This window comes from Neophocaena asiaeorientalis, unplaced genomic scaffold (assembly GCF_003031525.2).
Source record: "Neophocaena asiaeorientalis asiaeorientalis breed wild unplaced genomic scaffold, Neophocaena_asiaeorientalis_V1.1 scaffold30, whole genome shotgun sequence".
Lineage (NCBI taxonomy): Eukaryota > Metazoa > Chordata > Mammalia > Artiodactyla > Phocoenidae > Neophocaena > Neophocaena asiaeorientalis.
Window position 1 is genome coordinate 17,128,610 of NW_020174923.1, and position 22,453 is coordinate 17,151,062.

General features: G+C 45.1%; 2 protein-coding genes across 7 annotated transcripts in view; one reads left to right on the forward strand and one right to left on the reverse strand.

The window, feature by feature from the left end:
• The window catches only part of NMT1 (N-myristoyltransferase 1), a 30,217-nt gene extending 16,841 nt beyond the window's left edge, over positions 1-13,376 (reverse strand). Inside the window, exons 1-2 of the mRNA XM_024760776.1 lie at positions 13,232-13,376; positions 1,736-1,844 (exon numbers count right to left, since the gene is read on the reverse strand). Of these exons, the coding sequence (XP_024616544.1) occupies positions 1,736-1,844; positions 13,232-13,362 (240 nt within the window). The 5' untranslated portion in view covers positions 13,363-13,376. The remainder of the gene's footprint in view (positions 1-1,735; positions 1,845-13,231) is intronic.
• Positions 13,377-13,692: 316 nt separating this feature from the next.
• The window catches only part of DCAKD (dephospho-CoA kinase domain containing), a 21,575-nt gene continuing 12,814 nt past the window's right edge, over positions 13,693-22,453 (forward strand). The window contains exons 1-2 of one of the 6 annotated variants that reach the window (XM_024761000.1): positions 13,693-13,808; positions 15,119-15,229. In XM_024761000.1, the coding sequence (XP_024616768.1) occupies positions 15,178-15,229 (52 nt within the window). In that variant the 5' untranslated portion in view covers positions 13,693-13,808; positions 15,119-15,177. Of the gene's footprint in view, positions 13,809-15,118; positions 15,230-17,872; positions 17,987-20,922; positions 20,946-22,453 lie in introns of those variants that run through there. The other 5 variants (XM_024761001.1, XM_024761005.1, XM_024761003.1 and 2 more) reach the window with 5 other exon arrangements.

Here is a 22,453-nt window from a genome sequence, read left to right on the forward strand (position 1 = left end):
GATTATATATATTGTCAACTTACTCTCTAAAAAGAGAATATCAATTAACCCAGTGAACAGTGTATGGGAGTATGTTTCTCAAGACCCTCATCATCAGATTTACCAAATCTTAATCTCTGCCAATCTAGGAAAAAAAAAATGTTGCTTTAATTTTCATTTCAAATTTAACCATCTTTTCATATAAAAACCTTTATTTTTTTCTTTGTGAATGGCCTACTCATTTCATTATCTTAAATTTACCGATTCATGTATTGCAAGTATTTGCCCAGTTTGTTGTTTACCTCTTGACTTTCACAGAGAAGTTTGAAATTTGTCACTTTTTCTTTTATGGCTTCTGGATCTTATGTCCAGCTTGAGATTATACAAATACCCATAACTTCTAATACTTCTACTTTCCTACACCTTTTTTTCATTGAAATTGTGAAGGAAAGAGAGAATATAAACCAATATATTTACATTGCTTATTCCTGGGAGGTAGAACTGGAAATGATTTTCATTTTCTTCCTCTTGCTATGTTTTTTTCTAAATTCTTTACTATGTATTCCAACACTCTCATAAAGAGAAAAACAGAACGGCTATATAAATGGTGTTTCGTTGAGATTTTCTAATCTCAAAGTGAACCATTTTGATAAAGGTTTCAGTTCAAACCCCCCTGGAGTCATCCAAACACCCACCCCCAGACAAACAAAGAAACAAACAAGAATCCCTAAAGCCAAAGCATGGGCTTGGGCTAGGATTCCTGACTGAAAGACCTGGGTAAACCACCTCCTCTCATCTTTAAAATGGGAAGACCCCCACCTACCCTGCGGAGAAATTGAAGGTTGGGGTTAATTTAAACCATGTGCCTGGCAAGAACCTAGCTGGCCAGCGTGGTGGTCAATAACGGTAGTATTTTTTTTTTCACAGTGGGCTTGGTATTGAAAATATCAAAAAAATTACTTGAAGCCATATCTCAATAAGGTAGGAGATTCAAGTTGGAGTATGACTTTCGAGGCAAAAAGCAAGGGGTGGGTATACTGGAATAATGAGACTGGATTTCTTGTGAGGCTTGTAAACTGAGGCAATTCTAAAAGAATTATGGATATGTTTCGAGCTTCCTCCAGGGCCTACTTTGAAGAGGACAGCACCTACCTGAAATAAAAGGTTTTCTTTTTTTAATGTGGCTTTATTTAAGAAACAAAACAATCCTTACCCATACTTCTGGGTTTTGTGTCGGTGTGTCAGTCTCAGAGGTAAGTTCTAGGCCAATGGTTCTCAACTATGGAACTCAGAAATGGGCTCTGTGGGAGTCTCAGTTCTCATTACAATAACTATAGCATCAACAGAATGCTTGCAATATATAAAGGTCTGCCTTAATAGGAACAGGCCTTTCATTCTCATAGTGGTGGGGATTGAAGACAGAAAAGGCCGAGAACCACTGCTCTAGGCCACAGGGGCGGTCACAAGGGAATCGCTCTGTGGCACGTAGCACAACACCCCATGCAGGTATGCACCTATACATTCTGAGGGGGCACCAGGCTTGGGAGTCAATGTCTAACGTGCTGTGCCTTTTAAGGTAGGATAGCAGTTTCAACACCTAGGTCTAGGGCAGCAGAGGACAGCAGAGGGATCCAACTCCTCCCTCTTGAGGTAATACCAGAGGAGACTGTCAATCCACACTTCCTATACATTTACCCCAACACCCTCTCATCTGAAAAAGTGACTCTGTCACCAGAAAACAGAGCCTCCTTGTTACCTTCACAGGCTGATCCTGGGCTGAATCTGTCTCACTGCCTTTCTCTTTCTTCTTTTTTTGTTTCTTTTTCTTCTTTTTGGCTCCAGTGTCATTGGCTGGACTCAAACCACTGTAAGACAAAGTAAATACTGATGCAGGGTTTTTAAAAAATCATCTGTTTTGAGCTACACTGACAAAGAGCTTTCTGTAGAGCCAGACCCTCCTTAATCAAGCCTGTTGGCTTCAGAAGCAGACCAGAGAATCCAGGCCCCAGAAGGGGCACTTGGAGGACACCCGCAGACACAGCTCTCCTCTCCACTCCCACCAGAGCCCAGGGAGGGAGCAATGTGCAAGGGATGGCCTATTTGTTTGAAAGGACCTTTTCTGTTCTTGCTTTTATTTTATGCGGTTTATTTTCTTTCACTTTTGACCGCGTCACGTGGCTTGCGGGATCCTAGTTCCCCGCAGGGATCAAACCCGGGCCCACAACAGTGAAAAGCGTGGAGACCCAACCACTGGACAGTCAGGGAATTCCAATGGTTATTTTCTTTAGATTGCCAGGTTGCTGGCAGCAAAGGCAAATGATAATTGTTAACAGGGCATTCATACCACCAACACTTCCTTAGAGCCTGGAATTTAAAGGGATGACAGCCCAAAGTGGTCTTCTGGAAACTCTCCCTCACTTCTGCTCCCACCCTCCTGACGCATTAGGTTTTCTGAGTTGCCCCATCTGGACCTAAAGCACAAAGCAGTACTGGAAAGGGAGGAAGGAACAAGGAAAAAGGTAGTTTAATGTTGCTGTGATCTGTGTCCAAAATAGTCAAACGCTCATGAGAAATGCCTAAATCAGGCCTGTAGGACTGAGAACAACTACCAGCCGGCTCAGACTGGGTGATCACCACCAGCAAAACACGGCACTAGGAATCTTGGGAAAACAACAACAATGAACACCGAGCCACCCCTGCTAAGAGGAGACGTACATGACACGTGTGTGCCCGTGAGCCACAGTAACGGGGATTTCTCATGCAGCTTTCCCTCCGCATGAGTCACCCAGTGAAGGCAGCAAAAACAGTTTCTTAGCCACATTTAACAGTTTCCTACAGGCTTTCGTTATCGTTTTCTGTATTGTCTCCCAATATTTTTGAGACACAAATCACATATTATACTGTGTTTTGCTAACATTTTCCATTCATTTGCTCCCAAATGTTTTTTCCCAATTCCTGTTGATTTTAGGATAATAGCTTTGATTCTGGGTTTCCTTCATTTTATTGATGAATTTTAAGGTTGAGCTTGCAGGCTGCTTTCCTAATTACTGGTTTTTTAATAGATTTATGTATGTATGTATGTATGTACTTATGGCTGTGTTGGGTCTCCATTGCTGCGTGTGGGCTTTCTCTAGCTGCGGCGAGCGGGGCCTACTCTTCATTGAGGTGCGCGTGCTTCTCATTGCGGTGGCTTCTCTTGTTGCAGTGCACGGGCTCTAGGTGCACGGGCTTCAGTAGTTGTGGCTCACAGGCTCTAGAGGGCAGGCTCAGTAGTTGTGGCGCATGGGCTCTAGGTGTGCAGACTTCAGTAGTTGTAGCACGCGGGCTTCAGTAGTTGTAGCTCACCGGCTCTAGAGCGCAGGCTCAGTAGCTGTGGTACACGGGCTTAGTTGCTCTGCGGCATGTGGGATCTTCCTGGACCAGGGCTTGAACCCGTGTCCCCTGCATTGGCAGGCAGATTCTTAACCACTGCACCACCAGGGAAGCCCCCTAATTTACTGTTGTAGTTGGTTTTTGCCATGTCTAAATTGATTTGGGCATTGTCAGACTGGGAGTAATGCCGGACTATTACTCTGCCATCCTCCCTTGAAATCTTCCATTAAAAAGTCTAAATTAGGAGTCGAACACAAGGGTACAGTGGACCCTAACCTGCAGAATCAGCTAAGTGCAGGCTTTTATTTTAGCTGTACAGTCTAGATAATCAATTTTTCAAAGAATTCAAACAGTATAAAATACATTTTACATACCATATGGTAAGTATCATTTAAGCTTTACTTTATAATTCAGAAAGGCTTCATGGTCTTAACGTGCCTTGGAGTTATTATGAACATTAATTATCATCTCATAGCACATGGTACTGTATAGGGAGAAGGCAACGTGCTGCTATTTCCCGTTGCAGAATGTCCTCAGATTTCTCTTGTCCTAGTCTCGTTAGGAGTGCTTGCATCCAGACTTCACAACCTTGCACTTGGACTAAAGTTATCTCCAGCCTTTCCTGGATCTCCCTGACATCACAACTTCTCTGCCTCCTCCTAAACTCTACACAGCAGTGGGACTCACCTCTGTGAAAATGGCTTTCCATGAGTCCCTCCCACGCTTGAAAGCCTACAGTGACAGCAGCTTCTTATTCTGGAAGGTATCAAGCCCCGCTTTCCCCTCGGCCCATCACATTCAGTTCCCATCTAGCTCATCCACCCTTACTTCCCCTGCTTGGGAATAACTGTGCCTGCACCCGTGGGGCCAGGCCTCTCACCAGGCCCCTGCTGCAGAAAGACTAAAGTCAGGGAGAGCAAGTAAGGTCCTGACGTTAGTCGAAGTGTAAGGTTCTGACATCCAGATGCAAGTGCACCTCCTAGATACCATATTAATGGGACACACAAGGCATAACACGGAAGGAAGACCGATGATAACATTCAGAGGGGGAATAAGGTAAACACCTTAAAACCAGATGCTCAGCAAAACCCCCAAGGCCATGGCAAAGAATAGGAACCATAAAGCCATTTACAGACTGAAGATAAAGCTTTCCTCTTATTATCTCAATTTTGTTATTACGCACAGGCCTGTTCGCAGCCTACGACAAGCCTGTGTGGTTTTCTGATTCCAGAGACATTCTCACTTCAGTCTCCGGATTGTATGCAGCATTATAAGTTTAAAAGCTGGTTGATGGGGACTTCCATGGTGGCTCAGTGGTTAAGAATCCACCTGCCAATAGAGGGAACACGGGTTCGATCTCACATGCCACAGAGCAACTAAGCCCGTGTGCCACAACTACTGAGCCTGCGTGCTGCAACTACTGAAGCCCGCGTGCCTAGAGCCCGTGCTCCACAACAAGAGAAGCCACCGCAATGAGAAGCCCGCGCACCACAACGAAGAGCAGCCCCCACTCGCCGCAACTAGAGAAAGCCTGTGCGCAGCAATGAAGACCCAAAGCAGCCAAAAATAAATAAATTAAAAAAAACAAAAAGCTGGTTGATGGTAGGAGACAAAGCAGCATTCCACTGTTAATACAATTTATAAGTCCTTATTCATTTCAGCTTATGGAATGAATTATCTGGTCCCTGTATATGAATTACCATAAGAACTGTTTTTATGGAAAAAAGAATCAAAAAGGTTAAAGTGAAGAACTGCTGCATATTAACTAACTGAATACTTACTAAACACAATTTCACATAAGGAAAATAGAAGCAATTACTTCCTCCGACTGTAGACATCTTCACAAATAGGCAAAATCGCTAAAAACTCCCTTCCTGCCTTTGCTCTCGCTATTCAGTGGAGCCACTTCCGTGTAGCCATCTCTTTATGGACCCCATTTTTGTGGACAGGCCCTGGGTAGAACTCTTGTTCTGTTTTATGCATTACTAATAAAAGTGCCCAGCAAACTCCAAGACCCAAACTAAAACCAAAGAGCTACTTTCATTTTCCTTGGATTGGCTTGAATTTGCACATGCAGCTACTGAGCAACGATCCTGTCTCAATTTGTACATCAAGAATACGGAGACACCTGAAGAACAAAGGAAAGTTTTTAAAAAAGTCACGTGTCCCTGAGCTACCAGGTATTGAGCCATATTCATGAGAACACTATGAGCTCAACATGGTTTGACAGTCAACAACCCAAACAGGAAGACAACTGACTCGGAGAAGAGACTTCCAAGGAGCACAGTAGGGTTAGCTCTCCAGGTGATTATAATACCTTTAATTATCCATAAGAAACCAAGCTCAGAGGCCTCGAGAGTAGGTTTTTAGGAAGCCAATACCATTTCACAGGATGGCTTCAATCTGGATTTGGGAAGAACCGAACCAAACGACCCCACGGAAGCTAGGCTGGTCCTTCTCAAAAGAATTTGGCTTCATTTTTAAAGGGACCTGGAGTCCATACCCACTGGGTGAGTATCCCTGGGCATGCTGGGACTCCGCAAATTAAAACAGAAATCTCTCAGAGATCTCTCTAAACATGCCAGTCACCTTAACATACTTCAAAGGGACTGGCCAAAACCTTGGAATACAGCAAATCAAAGTCTAACTTTGGTTCATTTGGTTCCAAAATAATGAGCAGAGAATTAGTGAAACTTGCCCCCTTTTTTTGGGGGGGAGGGGCTGCCTGCAGTGGAAAGGGAGGCGGGAATTCACATAAAAATTTTGAAATGTACATTCTAAAGTTGATCAACTCAAGTCACTAACTACCAACCTAGTGAATATGGGATAAATAAGCAGAATGACAAACCAGGAACAGAGAAGTACAGTAATCAAGAAATGTCCTTTTTAAATGAAAGTCGAAATATTCTAAGTCCAAACATGTAAGAAATCCTATGGATGCTCTGGTATAAAGTCAGGGCTGGGGACCTCCCTGGTGGCGGAGTGGTTAAGAATCTGCCTGCCAGTGCAGGGACACGGGTTCGAGCCCTGGTCCAGGAAGATCCCACATGCCGCGGAGCAACTAAGCCCGTGTGCCACAACTACTGAGCCTGCGCTCTAGAGCCCGCGAGCCACAACTACTGAGCCTGCGTGCCACAACTACTGAAGCCCGTGCGCCTAGAGCCCATGCTGTGCAACAAGACACCGCGATGAGAAGCCCGCGCACCGCAACGAACAGCAGCCCCCCGCTCACCGCAACTAGAGAAAGCCCGTGTGCAGCGATGAAGACGCAACGCTGCCAAAAATAAAATGTAAATAAATAAATAATAAAATAAAGTCAGGGCTGGGGGAGGAGATGGAAAATGAACTTCAGTACTTATTTCTAGAAATAGAATGCAGCACCAGAGTGTGTGCTGGTGGGAGGCAAGGGCAAGCTGACAGAGAGCAGCTCGAGCTGCCAACCTCCAGATAACAGCAGCAGTGCAGGTCCATGACACAGGCCTCCTCTTAATCCTACTGATAACAAAATCCACTCAAAGGTACGTGGCTGAGGGACAGAAGCTGTTTTCCTGGGAGCTAAACCACCAGAGCTGGAAGGAATCTCAGGGCCATCTGGCTTAACCTGTTGTTTACAGAAGAGGAAACCAAGGCCCAGGGACGTGAGGCATCAACTAACCAACTAGTACCCAGGGACAAGTCACCAATCTAACCACTTGGCCCATTCCTCCCCAAACACTGAAGTCTCATTCCCCGTGAGAATTTACCTGAGAACCTTCGAAAGCCCTAAAACAAATTCTTGCGTATCAGAGGAGCAGACAGTAAAGGCAACGAGGAGAGGGAGCCATGTTTTATCCAGAAAGCCTCCCTGACTCCTCCAGCTCTCATTCTCATTGATGTCCATCTGTTTTAAGATTATGATCTCCCACACAATTTAATACTTTATATATATAATGTGTTGCTGCCTGGCTTCCCAATGAGATAAAAATTTTCCTGGTACAGGGACCATATCTTTCACAGCTGTTTCCCACAGCATCCCTAGTTATGCTGAGCACACAGTTGACAGTTCAACAAATACGTGCCTGACTGATGCTTTCCAGGCACAACAGACTAAAATAAAACCCTGAAAAGCTAGAACCCAAAAGAGGGTCAGCAAAACATCTTCAGCAATGTTTCCATAGGACAGCTGTGTTAACATTCTATGAAAGCAGTGGCGATGCTGTGCTCTTTTGAGCCACTGTTTGAGATTTTAAATTATCAACTTTCTTATTAAATTATCAACTTTCTTATTCATTGTCTTCTCCCTCCTTAGGACCTGTTCTATTTCTATAAGAGTTAAAACAAAAAAGCTCCACTTTAACGACTTCGAACGGTTCCAATGTCTTAAACACAGACCATGGTTTAGTTTTGATTATGAGATCAAAAGAAAAAAAGAGTTCAGAAAATAAAATTCACGACTTTTGGTTACCTGTTTTCTACCCCTAAAATCTGGAAGTTAATTTTTTAGGCTAAAATTCAGAATTTCCAGAGAAACTTAATAAATCCTAGCCTCTAACATCCTTTTGATTCTACTTGTAGACATCAGGAAATCCTTCTGCAAATCAAATTTTTTTGGCCATGCCAGTGGCTTGCAGGATCTTAGTTCCTGGACCAGGGACTGAACCCAGGGTCACAGCAGTGAAAGCACCAAGTCCTAACCACTGGACTGCCAGGGAACTCCCCTTCTGCAAATCAATTTATTCATGAGGTATGATTTACCAGCAATCCTATCGGTACAGCATTCAGAAGGCCCAAAGCCAGGTGAATGCAATGGCATTTACAAGGGGGCCCAGGTGGAAACCACATGGCATGAATCAGTATCAGCTGCCGGTCCTTGTGCTGAGACTGCAGGATCCCTTAATGCAATCCCCCAAACTTTGCAAACTCCCACCAATCAGTTATTCTTATAAAAAGCTGCTTGTGAGTCCTAAATTACTGTAAAAATAAAAACACTCTACTACTGCCATCAAGGTACCCAGGAGACCTGTGAAAAGAACAGCAGTTTGTGGCAAGGGATTACAAAAGGCTGCTTTTACTGCCACCCTCTGCCCTCCCAGGGATGGTGAGCCAGAATCTTGAGCGTGCACACGCCAATTCCTGTCATGAAGGAAAATTGGTCTTTACGGGTCACAAAAGCTCTGATACATTAAGTAGTTTACTGTGGGAATGAGACAGAAATGTAAATTCTACATACTCTGGGTTGGTTTGGTGAGCTAGACTGTAACCTGGCAACTCCTAGGTCAAGTCAAGTGCGGTTCAGAGACCATTTTCAGTAATTTTCAGAGCAGTGACTCAATGCTGGCAGCAACTTCACACACTGGAATGAACTCTGAAAAAGATATCAGTCTATCAAGGACGGTTTAGAGGGGCCGGTCACCTCCATCACCAACTGGCTCCCTAGTTTGGGAAAGTCCATGGGTTACTGAATGCATCCAAAGACAGGACTCACACTGCTGCAGAGTCAGGAGGAAGGAGTCAATGTAGGAGGGAAAAGAAATCCAGCAAGTTCAGAATGGATCCTCCTGGGTGTCAAAGGGAGAGGTGGATTTGCAAATCCCAAGCCTCATTACAAAAGCTAAATCAGTCTTTATAAGTGAAGTCTACATGAGATAATCCATGTAAAGGGCTTAGCACAGTGCCCAGCACATAGTAATGCTAGCAACAGAGAACATTTATTGAACACTTAACAACAGTGAACCCTCCTTAGCTCCCTCTCGAAGAAAGCAGCAGTAGAAAAAATTCTGAAACAAGTACCGACCCTGTTGAAGAATATTAGTTTCGTTTTGTTTTGTGCTCTCAAGAGAGAACATAGTGTTTGTGTGCCTTAAATGCAACAATCACAAGAGCACCATCCTGGGGGAACTGGAAGAGAGGCTTGCAGGGCAGAGATTTCAGATAGAAGGTTAAAAGGAAGAGCTAAAGCAGCATCCTCCTAAAGTTACTAAATTTATGGTCCCAAAACTTATGGACTCTGCAGGGAAAGGGTTAATGGCAGACTTAGTAAAGCTGGGAAATTTTAGAGTGAGCACGTTAAACAATGTGAAAAATCAGCAAAACTGGTTTGCCATGAACAGCAGTCTCCCTGAAATAGGCTCTCATTTACTTTTCATTTCTTCTGCTCTCCAGTCCCTTCTCTCTGAAGCAGCTCTTGATTAGTTTCTTTTTAATTGCCACTTAATTGGGAAATAAAATTAGAACACTTATTTGATATCAGTGATGAGGTTTCTCTTTTCATTTCTGCTTTGATCTAGTTTTGAAAAACCAAAAGCTGAAGAGAGAAATTAAGAAAAAGGAACTAAAAAGATTTCTTCTTCTAAGAGCCAGATACAGCTATAAGCCATCAAATAAATGTGGAAAGAGCCACTCTTGGAGAATCTGAAGAATAAAACAGAAGCAAGTAAGGATAGCTTTATGGAATTCCATTCGAAAAGACCTTTCTTTCCTCTTAAGTTTCTTCATAAAGGATAATATCTCATGATTAGGAAGTGAAGAAAACTTTTAAGAACCCATATTAACCTGTCCCCATGGAGTAAGAGAACAGAATGGGAAACAGACATCCCTTATCAAAGCATTCTTGATCCATGGCTTCCCAGCATCTCGGTGGTATCGATGACACTGCAGAATAAATTCTAGGAACGAATCCTACAAACAAAATAGTCTAAAAGTTTTCCCTTTCCAAAACACCCAGATACTTTACTTGTTTGTTATCGCACAATTAAAATCTACTGCCGGCTGATAAGATTTCTTCTTTAGCGATAAGTCTCTCACTAAAAACAAACAAGAAGCAGAAACTAACACAACACTGTAAAGCAACTATACTCCAATAAAAAAAAAATTTTTTTTTTTTAATTTTAAAAAGGGGAAAAACCAAACAAGCAAATTAAACCCACAGGTGAATCATGACCTGCAGGGAGATACAGCATAAAGATGATCTTAGTCTGACTCTCCACTCAATTGCTCACGGTAACTTATGCCAGGCAAGTTACTGGGGAGGGGGTAGGGGTGGAACGCTACCCCTCTTTCTTTCCTCTGTTGAGTGGATTTTAAAAAAAAATAGCAGAAAAACTGCAGGCAGATACATACACACACACACCTATATACTATATGTGCACACGTGCACATGTGTGCTTATATGTATACATGAAATTTATACTCACCAAATATTTAATTATGGAAGAAACACATGACTAAAAAAATCAAGAACTAAACTTCTACACAAAGAAGGGATGTAAGAACTAGCAGAACTGCATTTCCTATTATTCCAGTACATGAACGCATTTCACTTCATTAGTGTAAAGCACTGAGCCCATCCTGAAAGGCCCAAGAGAACCAGGGTTAGTTTGAACTATCATTAACTTTTATTGCATACTGTCTTTTAGAACTGTTACCATGAAAAGGAGATATTCCCCTTCAATTATTTTATCACTTTTGAAAACATTTAAACTAATATTAAGTAAAGGCAAGAAAAATTTCAAGAAGCCAAAAAACAGTGGAAAACTACCACGAAAAATTGAAGGATCCTTGATATCTGTGGATTATTTCACAAAAACTGTAGTAAGGCTTACGAGACTTATTTGCGAAAAGGAAGTGTACATGTAAGAAAATATGACATCCTTCCTTCCCCTCAGTGAGGAGAAATGAAGCTCCACTAACACTGGGCTACGAACCTCAACATTTGTCATTCATTCATCCAGCAAACACTCATTAACACCCACTAACTGCCAGGCATCTCAAAGACAGGATCCCTGTTCTGAGACCTCACAGTAGGTAAGACATGGACTGGACATGAATGTTATTTAACTACTGTCATGATAAAAGCTACCAAAAAATACAGTATGTGATTGGGGGGGCAAGCCAGGGGAAGGAGAACAGGAAAGATTTGAAGAATAAAAGGAAAGGGGAAGGCTGCTTCAGATATTATGCGATTTAATCTTTACAACTGGAGGCTAACTAACTTTCCCAAGGTCACAGGACTATTAAGTGTCAGAACCAGGCTTTGAACTCAGGTTTGAATGATTCCAAAGTCTATGCTTTTCCCATCATACCACACAGCTTCTTCCCAAAACTGTCTCCTCTGACAACTGATGGAAAAATGTTGACTCCATCCCAGATTCTAAGTGTCAGAACTAGACTCTGTCCTCCAGGCTGGGTCCTGTTTTTCACCTGCCACCTCCAAACTTATTTATACAGATATCTAGATTCGGGCTGCTAAAAAACTGAATTTGTTCACCCAGACCATAACCATGTACAACAACACACCTCCAAAGGTTTTTTTTTTAGGTTACCACTTTGTTGTACTTTAAATAAAACACAGAACTTTCCGCCAAACAGTCTTGCAAAGTGATTCATAGACTATAAACCAATTAACGAGCTACAGACACTGGTCAAGGCGACAGTTTAGCATAGAAAACTAAAAGCAACTACACACACAGCAAAGATGAAGCCATACTTTCACTTCTGAAACGAATTTCAAATTCAAGAACTCTCACATATGACTGGAATCTCTACTCAGAAGGGCTGCACTTTCCCTCCTTCCTGTTCCTACTTCCTCTTTCTCAGCTCTTCCTTTCTCAGGAATCTCACACTTCCAAACAAGGCTTTCATTACATGAGATCTGTGTGCAAAAGAACACAGTCCTATAAAAACCAAATTTGACAAGCTTCCTTTTCCCCTACATTCTTCTTGTGGTTTTTAAAGCTGATTGAAGAACATAAAGCTAGATCTTTTAACCTAAGATTTCATCACAAGCCACTTATAAACCACTTAAATAATCCTTTGTTCTCCCACTGCCTTAAGGTAGCAGAATTTCTCTTTAAAGTTTATCCAAAGGTCTCAACCTTCTACTTTTTCCTCCAGAACTACCACCAACCGATACAGCAAATGACAGGATGGCTATGAAAATCAGACTACCAAAGACTCAGCCAAAGTTATACATCCAAAACAGTCTCTCATGACTTTCCGTTAGAAAACACATATGTAAATATAGATAGGGAGAGCAAGCGTCAGCGCCAGCCACTGTTAACAATATGGAGAAAGAGAAATGATAGGGTGTGGCTTGCAAGACTGAACACTGATTTGAAAGCTCAACACTCAAACGCCTGATGCATTTATTCTACCCGAGGAACAGTTACCAGTAGGCAAGACCCTCAAGTACAGGAGATGCAGTATTAAACCCACTTCCAAACACTGTCCAAGGAAGCACCATCACTCAATTTCTAGAAGCGCCAGGCTACTTCGCAAAGTTAACAGAGCAAAGATACTGGAAGACCTAATTATGTGCTGTTCAGGAAACTTATGGATTATTTGGAGCAACAGACACGGTATACATCCAAACATTATCATACAGTAATTACGCAGGGTTTATAAGGTGAGTTTATATCCTGGGATTCTCTAGTAGTGATATTTTACAACATAATTATGGTTGGTATAGCCTGATGAATTTCCTCATTGAAGGTGAACTGCAGTGAAACGTTTTATTATTCGTTTACTGCTAACCACGTTGTTCACACACCTTATAAGTAACGTTCCTTTTGAACTGCACTGTTAGATTGACCTGTGTTGTGCCACTGAAGACCATCGTCCAACATGCTCTTTTCCTCGGACGCGCCTGAGCCACACGAGTGGAACATTACACAGAAGAACTTTTATATAATAAAAGTATTGAATGTCTCTGGGTCTTAATATACTAACCACCCACCCCTGATAAATGACAAAGACAGCAACGAATCGCCAGGCAGGATTCCAATGTCTCAGCCAATAAGAAGGTGGGGGTGGGGATACACTAAGCTCCCGATGACTTCCCCGCACCCCAGAGACCCAGGTTGTGGGGGACTGGATGGGAATTGGACTCCGAGGATCTTGTTACCCCCGGTTGTAGCTGTTGTCCTCCTCGTTCTCGCAATCGCTGCAATGCTCATGGCCGTTTCCGTTCCCTTCCATCATCTGCGGCAGCGGAGGTACCGGCGGCTTCACTGCTGTATCACTCTCGTCCGCCATCTTGAGTTGCGAGAGCCGGCCTCCGCGCCTCACTACATGGGGGGTTCCTATTGGACGAGGGGAACTCGCGCGACACTCTGGGTTTTGTAGTTTTTGTGGCGAAGGTATCCGGTAGCTAGGAGAAGGTCATTCCCAGGAAACCGGCACAAGATGGACTACAATACCCAGAAATCAAGAGGGGAGGCTGTCGTGGGTGGGAAGACAGCACTACCCGGAAGTTCTGGGAGTTCGGCCGCGCGGGAAGAAAGAGCGGCCCAAGGTTGGCGAGGCCCACGCTCCGCCACCCGGACGGCCGCGTGGCATGCTGGGAATTGTAGTTCGATGCAGGTCTAGGGTTTGGGGCGTGGGCTCCAAAATCCGAGGTTTGACCTCATCCCGCCCTTGCTAGTGTCTGGGCCGCAGGTGAGCCGTTATTGGCTGCCGTTAAGGACTGTTACCATTCCCGGGTAAGTAAGAGGCCTTGAAGCCCGCGGCAGTGCCCCACTGGGAGCCCAAATGCATAGGGCCTTCTTGAAGAGCCCTTACTGCAAGAAGCCAGGTTGGCTCCTGGCCGCGTTTCCTCGCTCGGGACTCTGGGCAGCCCCTGGTCGTTGGTAGCTCGAGGCCTCTTGAGAGGCGGTGAATTGTGATATGCGGAACAGTGATCCTCAGCAAGGACATCTGACTGCTCTGTCAGGCCTTGCTGCTTAATTGGCCGGAAGATACTGAAGCTCTTCCACACCCACAGTCCCTTTCATTTTCCGCAGCAACCCTTCACAACTAATCTTAATGAGCACTTACATGCCAGGCTCTGTGGTAAGGCTTTTAGTACATCTCATTTAATCCTGTCAACAAGCCTAGAATGTGGGCACTGTTCCCGTAATTCACAGACAAGAAATGTGGCCCAGATTGCACAATCACTTAGCTAATAAGTGGCAAAATCAGTGTACAAATATGGATCTGTCTTAGGCCCTCTGAATTTTTCACCACCACAAAAGTCCCATTGTCTGATATATCTACCCAAGGAAATCAGTTATTAGAAGGTAATTTTGACATCTTAAGCTATTTTTACCCTTGACTGAGTGGTCCACTCCCTTGGGTCTCACTCCTGTGACTGAATAATCGCACCTGATTCTTGAAGCAAAGCCCAAAGACAAGGGTCGCATTTCTAGAGATTTCCCATTCAGGTTGGGTTATGGTGGGTGGTGAGGGAAGGACAAATTCTTATCATCAGAGAGCTCCAGTGGCCAAAAAGGGAAATAATCTTTGCCTTTGGGAAACTCTCAACGTGGGAAGAGGAATAGAGTAGGAAGAAATAGTTCCCATCTGACTCAGGGAAACAAAACAAATAAAACAGCTAAATATAGTTAACTTTTGGTTTTTATATTAGTGGCAAGAGCAGAAGTAAATGTGATCCACAGCAGCAGATAGCCCCCAATCATTTATATTTAACTTTGGGAGGCAAAGACACCCACTCAGGCTGAGAGCTGTTACCCACACTCATCTCTCCAGGGCCAAGACTGCTGCGATGACCTTATATGCAGTGAAGGCAAAGGGAGGAGGTCAGAGATAATAATAAAGCCTTACATGTGTCAGATGGATTTAAATTTTCTAAGTGTTTCACCTATTATAGCTCATGTGACTTTGTGAAGGAGACTTGAAGAAAATCGTGCTTGCAAAAAAAAAAAAAAATCACAGTGATACCTAGTTGCAGACCTTGGGTCAGAACCCACTTCTGTTATTCTAATTCCCAGCCCTATATTTTCTTTTCCCACAGATTCTTAGAGGTTAAACAAAGGCTAATGAAACATGACTGATGAAGAGTGATTGTAGAGGATGATGGTGCTGGTGTCTGTGGCCCCTGCCATTCTTGCAATTCGAAGCTTAAGTAAGACACTCTGCATTGTATTTCACTGCAAACTGAGCAGTTTTTGCTCAGTGGAGAGCCTTTCTGGGAGGTAGGTAGGCAGGCAATGTGACTGTTGTGACCAAAAGGGCTCTAGAGTGCAGACTCAGTAGTTTTGGCGCACGGGCTTAGGTGCTCCGCGGCATGTGGGATCTTCCTGGACCAGGTCTCGAACCCGTCCCCTGCATTGGCAGGTGGATTCTTAACCACTGCGCCACCAGGGAAGCCCCAGCAGGGCTGGTTTTATTCCTGTTTTACAGTCAGAAAACAAGAAGTGCAATGATTTGTCCAAAGTTTCACTGCTACTTAGGATGAGTTTGGACTTGAATCTGGTGTTTTAACATAAAGTCTGGTGTAGTAACTAAATTGCCTTCCTCCTTTGCCTTTCCCAGGGGGGGAACATATGGTGAGACATATGTCTGGAGAGGTGATCAGGGGCCAGGTTACAGAAGGCCTTAAGTTTCAGGCTTATCTTCAGAGTTTGGACTTTATCTCCCAGCTGGGAAAGTTTTCTTAAGCTGTTTAATAAAGGATAAATATTAATGATATTTGTGAGGGATGGTATAAATTTAATTGCATATTAATATTTATTTAAAATAAACATATGGAAAGTAAGTTTAATTTTAAGAAGCGAGTCAAAGACCCAGGAGTCAAAGGAGTCATCTCTATTGGACTCAGAAGGTTGTTCACCAAACACAACTTGATGCAACTCTGTAGTCCAGCCACCACGCTAGATGCTAAGGACACAGGGGTGACTGAGATGCAGGTCATTGTCAGGATGAAGTGAGATTGTGTAAGCAGCCAGAGCCAGCTCAAAGTTTATTATTGCCATCCCGAATAACAGAGGATATGTGTTTGAGCCAAAAAAGCCCTTGATGGCAACACCTCAAAACTGCGAAGGTGGGGGCTTTCCTGGTGGCACAGTGGTTGAGAGTCCGCCTGCCGATGCAGGGGGCGTGGGTTCGTGCCCCAGTCCGGGAAGATCCCACATGCCGCGGAGCAGCTAGGCCCATGAGCCATGGCTGCTGAGCCTGCGCGTCTGGAGCCTGTGCTCCGCAACGGGAGAGGCCACAACAGTGAGAGACCCGCATACCGCCAAAAACAAAACAAAACAAACAAAAAAAAACTGCCAAGGTGGAGCTTCAGTTCAGAGGAGGTTCTTGGGTTGAAGCCCCTGCAGCAGCCCTTCAGCCTTTCTTCCCGGATCATCCCAGAGCAGAGAGGCATCTGCTGTTGGCCGATTGGACCACAAGGATGCCTGCTTAGAAAACAGAGCCCCCACTTGTACATCAGTAGCTCACAATACTGTAAGGCAGAATCCGGGAAAAGCAGGATCATCTTGCAGGGGTTTCCTAACAGTGTACCCCAGGAAGAGCTTTATACCTTGGGGGAGCGGCAGGCATCTTCCTATTCCTATCACTGCTGTGGCCAGCCATGGTTACTGATGGGAGTCTGAGTACCCCTCTGATGTGTCAGGAGTAGGGAAAAGGTGGAGAACCACAAATCGAGGTTATCTGAAAGTTGTTTGGTCCAGGAAGGGAACTGGGCCATTAGATCTGGCGCTATGAAATAGGAATTAGAAATGTTTTAGTATGACCCTATGGATTAGAATTAGGAGAGATATTACCTAAGGAAAAACTTTCTAACTGCCAGGACTGGACTTCAAAGATAGCATGAAGGTGTCTCGAAAGACAGTGAGTTTGCTGACTCTGGACATGTGCAAGTAGAGGTAGCAGAGATGATCTAGACAGGTGTTTGGACCAAATGGTCCCTTTGATCATGAGATGCAATCCTATATATTGGTGATGTCAGCCAGTGCTGTTGATATCAAGGAGAAAGGTTTCAGGGACTGGAGGGATCAGAGAAAGATGTTGGATTACTTCATCCTTCAGTGTATTGGATCCCTACTATGATGGGCACTGTTCTAGGCACTGAGGATACTAGTGGTGAAGATAGACAAGATTCCTACCTTAAAGGAAGCGGAAAGCAGAAGTACAGTTAAGGGAGAGGGAAAGGAGGTAGAGTAGGAGTTAATTAAGGACCACCTACTATATGTGACGCACCATTAGATGCTTTTATGTATTTCCAGTTCTTTCAACAAGCAGCACAGTAGCGATTATTTGTACTTTGATTGAGGAGAGAGAGTGAGAGGTAAAGTGACTTACTAGGCTTGTATGGACATAATGAGCTCTGCGGCCAACGTACATTTTAAGAGAGGGCAAACGGATTAACCTTTAAATGTCAGTTTCCTTTTGTGTAAAATGGGGATGACGGTATCTACCTCAAGGACTGTGAGGATTCAATGAGATAATTAATGCCTACAGAGTGCTCTTAAGACCTGGCAGGTGCAATGTGCTTAGAGGCTGCACAGCTAGTGATGGCCAGTCCTGAATTCGAAGCTAGGACTCTCCGGATTTTCTCCCCCAGCTTGGAAAGGCTTTGGCTCGGAGAGAGGAGTAACTCTGCGGTCCCCAGCGGCCCAGCGCTCTAGGGCTTCGCGTTTTCCCGATTCTCCTCTCCCCGGTCCCGCCCCGCCTCCCCGGTCCCGCCCCGCCTCCCCGGTCCCGCCCCGCCTCCCCGGTCCCGCCCCGCCTCCCCGGTCCCGCCCCCTTCCTCTGGCCGGACGTCCGGTCCGCGTGCGCGCGCACCTGAGGCCTCGACTGCCCTCCGGGAGCCACCCAGTGAACGCCTGTGGGACTGGGCGAAACGCGGCTTCCGAGGCCGGGTCAGAGGCCCCGGGTACGTAGAGCGCCGCACGGGCAAGTGGGAGCTGCCGGGCCCGGGGAGGGGCGGGCCGGGCGGCGGCTCCCGGGGTTGCATTGCTCTCTTGGACGCTCAGGGCACCCCGGAGAGCTGGATCCACCCCGGAGGTATTGTGTCCCGGTGCCGGGATCTGGGCGCACCAGTCGTGCTGCGTGGTGTAGCGTAGAGTACGCGCTTTTCTTTCAAGCCTTGGTTACAGTTTATTGAGCACATACTATTTTACCTCCATGGCTCATTGCCTTGACAGCAACCCTACTAAGTAAGGTGATGTTTTCCCTGTTTTACAGCTGTGGAAACCGAGAAAGGTTTATAGCTAGAAGGCGGTGGAAATTGAATTCAAACTCTGGTTCAGTCCAAAGCTACTGCACTTCAGACCTTTGTGGTCAGATATAAGTTTGATTTTTGAATCCAGCGTCTGCCATTTATAGTTGTGTGATCTTGGGTACCTTTCCGACTCTGCTCATATGAAAAATTGGAGGCATGGAGTTCCCACTTATGCATTGATGAAGAGGGCAGCCTGACCCCCTGCTTTTCTCCGCCTCCCAGCTTCCCAAACGGAGGCTTTGGCGCCTCTGGAGCTGAGTTTGTTTACGAAGTTTTCAAAGATGTTTCTCTCCCAGTTACGCGGAAATTGTCACCCGAATGAACTTTGACGTTAAGTCCTAGTTTTAAAGTTGAGGAAATGGAAGCCTTTGCATATGGTTTCTTTGGGGGCCAGCTGTTCAGATTTTGCCTAAATGAATCAGATGAATTTGGCAGGGTGCAGACAGGCCTGGGGACACGATGAAATGCTAGAGATCTGGCTGATGATAGAAAGTGGACAGGCCAGTTGGGGTGGTTCTTCCTTCGAGCCCTAAATTCCCACCAGATCCTCTTCTGTCTTTCGAGCAAGGTCTGAATATGTGCTCCTGGGTAGTCTGGTTAAAGGGTTCAGAACCTCACTTAGTACCTGTGACTTTAGGGCTGAAGGCAGGCCAGCAGTAGCAGTGAGCTTAGCTTTGTTTTGAAAACTACCCACTCTCCCATTTTTAGATTGCAAAAATTTTTCTCTGAAAGTTTCAAAGGATATGATTTTTGGTTAATTGTAAATATTGACATTTAAAAAATAAAACTGTTACATTAGGCACTTAAATCTGCAGTGGAATCTAAATACCATAGTGATTTGATTTCCCTCATCCTTTGAAAAGAATACATGAACCAGTTTTTTTTAATATATAGGGGTTTTTTAAATATATAAATTTACTTATTTATTTATTTACTTACTTTTGGCTGCGTTGGCTCTTCGTTGCTGCGCGGGGGGCTTTCTCTAGTTGTGGCGAGCGGGGGCTACTCTTCATTGCAGTGCGCGGGCTTCACATCGTGGTGCGCGCACTTCAGTAGTTGTGGCTCATGGGCTCTAGAGCTCAGCCTCAGTAGTTGTGGCGCTTGGGCTCAGTAGTTGTGGCGCACGAGCTTGCTCCGCGGCATGTGGGATCTTCCCGGACCAGGGACCAGGGCTTGAACCCGTGTCCTCTGCATGGGCAGGCAGATTCTTTTTTTTTTTTTTAATTAATTTATTTATTTATTTTTGGCTGTGTTAGGTCTTTGTTGCTGTGCGCGGGCTTTCTCTAGTTGTGAGCCGGGGCTACTCTTCGTTGCAGTGTGTGGGCTTCTCATTGTCATGGCTTCTCTTGTTGCGGAGCATGGGCTCTAGGCGCGCAGGCTTCAGTAGTTGTGGCACGTGGGCTCAGTAGTTGTGGCTCCCAGGCTTCCGTAGTTGTGGCTTGCAGACTCTAGAGAGCAGGCTCAGTAGTTGTGGCACACGGGGCTTAGTTATGGCACGTGGGCTCAGTAGTTGTGGCTCGCAGGCTTCCGTAGTTGTGGCTTGCAGACTCTAGAGAGCAGGCTCAGTAGTTGTGGCACACGGGGCTTAGTTGCTCCGCGGCATGTGGGATCTTCCTGGGCCAGGGCTTGAAACTGTGTCCCTTGCATTGTCAGGCAGATTCTTAACCACTGCGCCACCAGGGAATTCCACCAGTTTTTATTTAACGGTTGAAATTTTACATTGTTCCTTTTTCCTCCTTGAACTCGTATTTCCACTATATTTCCTCCACAGAATTTTTTTCTAGTAAAATCAATTTTATGCTCGAAGTCTTTGGTTTGTTGTCCTACTTCTCTGCAACAAAAATACATACAAAAATTAAAACACTTTTGAAAATTGTATTGTCATGATATTAAACATTTTCTTTTGGATTGAGTTCAAAAATTGTAAAGTACCCAATTGACCACAACAACTAGTTTTGATCATTGTTAAACATAAGTTTTATTTAAAATGCTTCTCTTAATAAGCCAAATGGAACTTTTTAAAAAATTCATATACGTATCCATGTATATTTGTTAGAAAGAGCAGAGCTTTTTTTCCTCTCATGCCCGTAAGCATTGAAAAAGTTGGTTCTTGTAAATAAATACAGAGGAGTTGAAGACATTTCGTTGTGGCAGTAATACTCAACTCTGAACATCTTTTGAGTTATGGGCCAAAAAATCACCGTGATGTCAATTACTAATGACTTGTCAGCTGACAGTTCTTTTAGGTCCTCCTTTAACTTTACTGAAGGCAAAGGTTTAGAAAGCACCGGACTCAGCAGGAGAATTTGTTACGTGGTCCCTATAAACACATTCTTGGCATGAATACTTATATTTTGAATTACCCCTTTGGGGTGCCAGGGGTATTTTGCACCGTGGAACAATGCACCTTAGTAAAATTTGGCATGGGTGGGTAGTTACACCTTTCTGGGAACCTGGGGAAAGGTAGCCTGCAGCATGTTCCAAGTCTGATCTGTTCTCATAGGGAGACACTTGGCAAACTGAGTTGAAATTTATTCCTCTTAAACCATGTTTTTGTGTCCCTTGGAAAATCTTCGTGCCTCCTCCAGTACGAAGACCACTTGGAACTACGGTGGGCAAATACCTAACTTCTTTTACCTTCCATTTCCTCACCTTTAGAATGGGAATAAGTAAGAACTGACTTCTCTGGGTCATTGTGCTGATCAGATGGGATCCACGACGTCCAGGCACACAGGGAGCAGCTCAGACGGTGGATGGCAGCTCTTACACTCCAGTCCCTGCCTGCTGGGACACTCAGCTTCCTAGGCACTCCTTGCCTCGGTTTCCTCATTTGTGAGCCCAAGATATCTCAGCCCAGCAATGTGGGGGTGGGAAGTGATGTGGAAGAGGTTTTGTGATTGTCACAGTACGTTTTCTGGAACAGATATGTTCTTATTTTAAAATAGTTAATGTTGAGTTCCTGCTTACCCATGAGCTGGGCATTTTGCTGTGTGCTTTATGCTTTATGTACAGTATTCAGCCGATATTGTTTGAGGCCCTGCTGCTCATCGGGCCCTGTTTTAAGCACCTTGAATTCAATAGTGCTCAGATTCTAGGGAGAGAGGAAGATTACAATAAATAATCACATAGACATAATATTTGAGGGGTGATAAGCGCAGTGAAGAAAAGTGAAACACGAGGGAAACGGTGCTATTTTACATATTCAGGGCAGTCTCTGGTAGGGTGACAGCTGAGCGGAGAAGGGGGTGAGCCGTGCGACCCTTGGGGGAAAGGACCTTGTGTGTGGAGGGAACAGCGTGTCCACAGGCCCGAGGTGGGAGTGCTCAGCACGGTCAAGGAGCAGCAAGCCAGTCAGGGTGGCTGGAGGGTCTCATTCGAGGCGGGGAGTGGTGGGTGCCTGGAGAGAATGGAGCTGTGTCTGTCAGGAGACCCCTACGGGACTCTAAGGACTGGGCTTGAAGTGAGACGGGGACCTTGGAGGGTTCTGGCAGAGGGATGACACTATCCGACCACACTAGCTGCTGTTATGACGAACAGACTGTCGGGGAGCAAAGGTGGCAGCAGGTCACTCGGAGGCTGCTGCAGTAATCCAGGAGCAAGACGGTGGGCGGGGTTGGCGGGGCTGTGGAGGGGGGGCGGCGGGAGTGTCTGTCTAGGTGGTGAAGCTGGAAGGTAGAGCTGGCAGGGGGCGCGGGTGAGTTGGATGAAGATTGTGAGAGAGGAGCCAGGAGGGTGCCAAGGGTTTTGGCCTGAGCAGCTGAAAGGACGGAGGTGCCCTTCAGGGAAAGGGAGTAGACAGCAGTCACCGACGTGTCACACGTTGAGTTGGGGAAGATGAGGTGATGGGGGCATATGGTACCTCATTCAGTCCTGACGAAACCCCCGTGAGTAGTCATTATTAATCCCGTTTTATATGCAAGGAAATAGAAGCCCACAGCTCTGAAGTAAATTGCCCTAGGCCACATGGCTGCGTTCACAGCCCCTGAGATTTGGCATTCCCCGTGATCCTTTTTTCTGCATCAACGCCAGTGTTGTAGTCCAGTCCAAACGACCTCCCTGTCCACCCATGAAAGCTCCCTGGAGTGATGGTGTGTGCCTGGAGAGGGCTCTAGAAGAAAG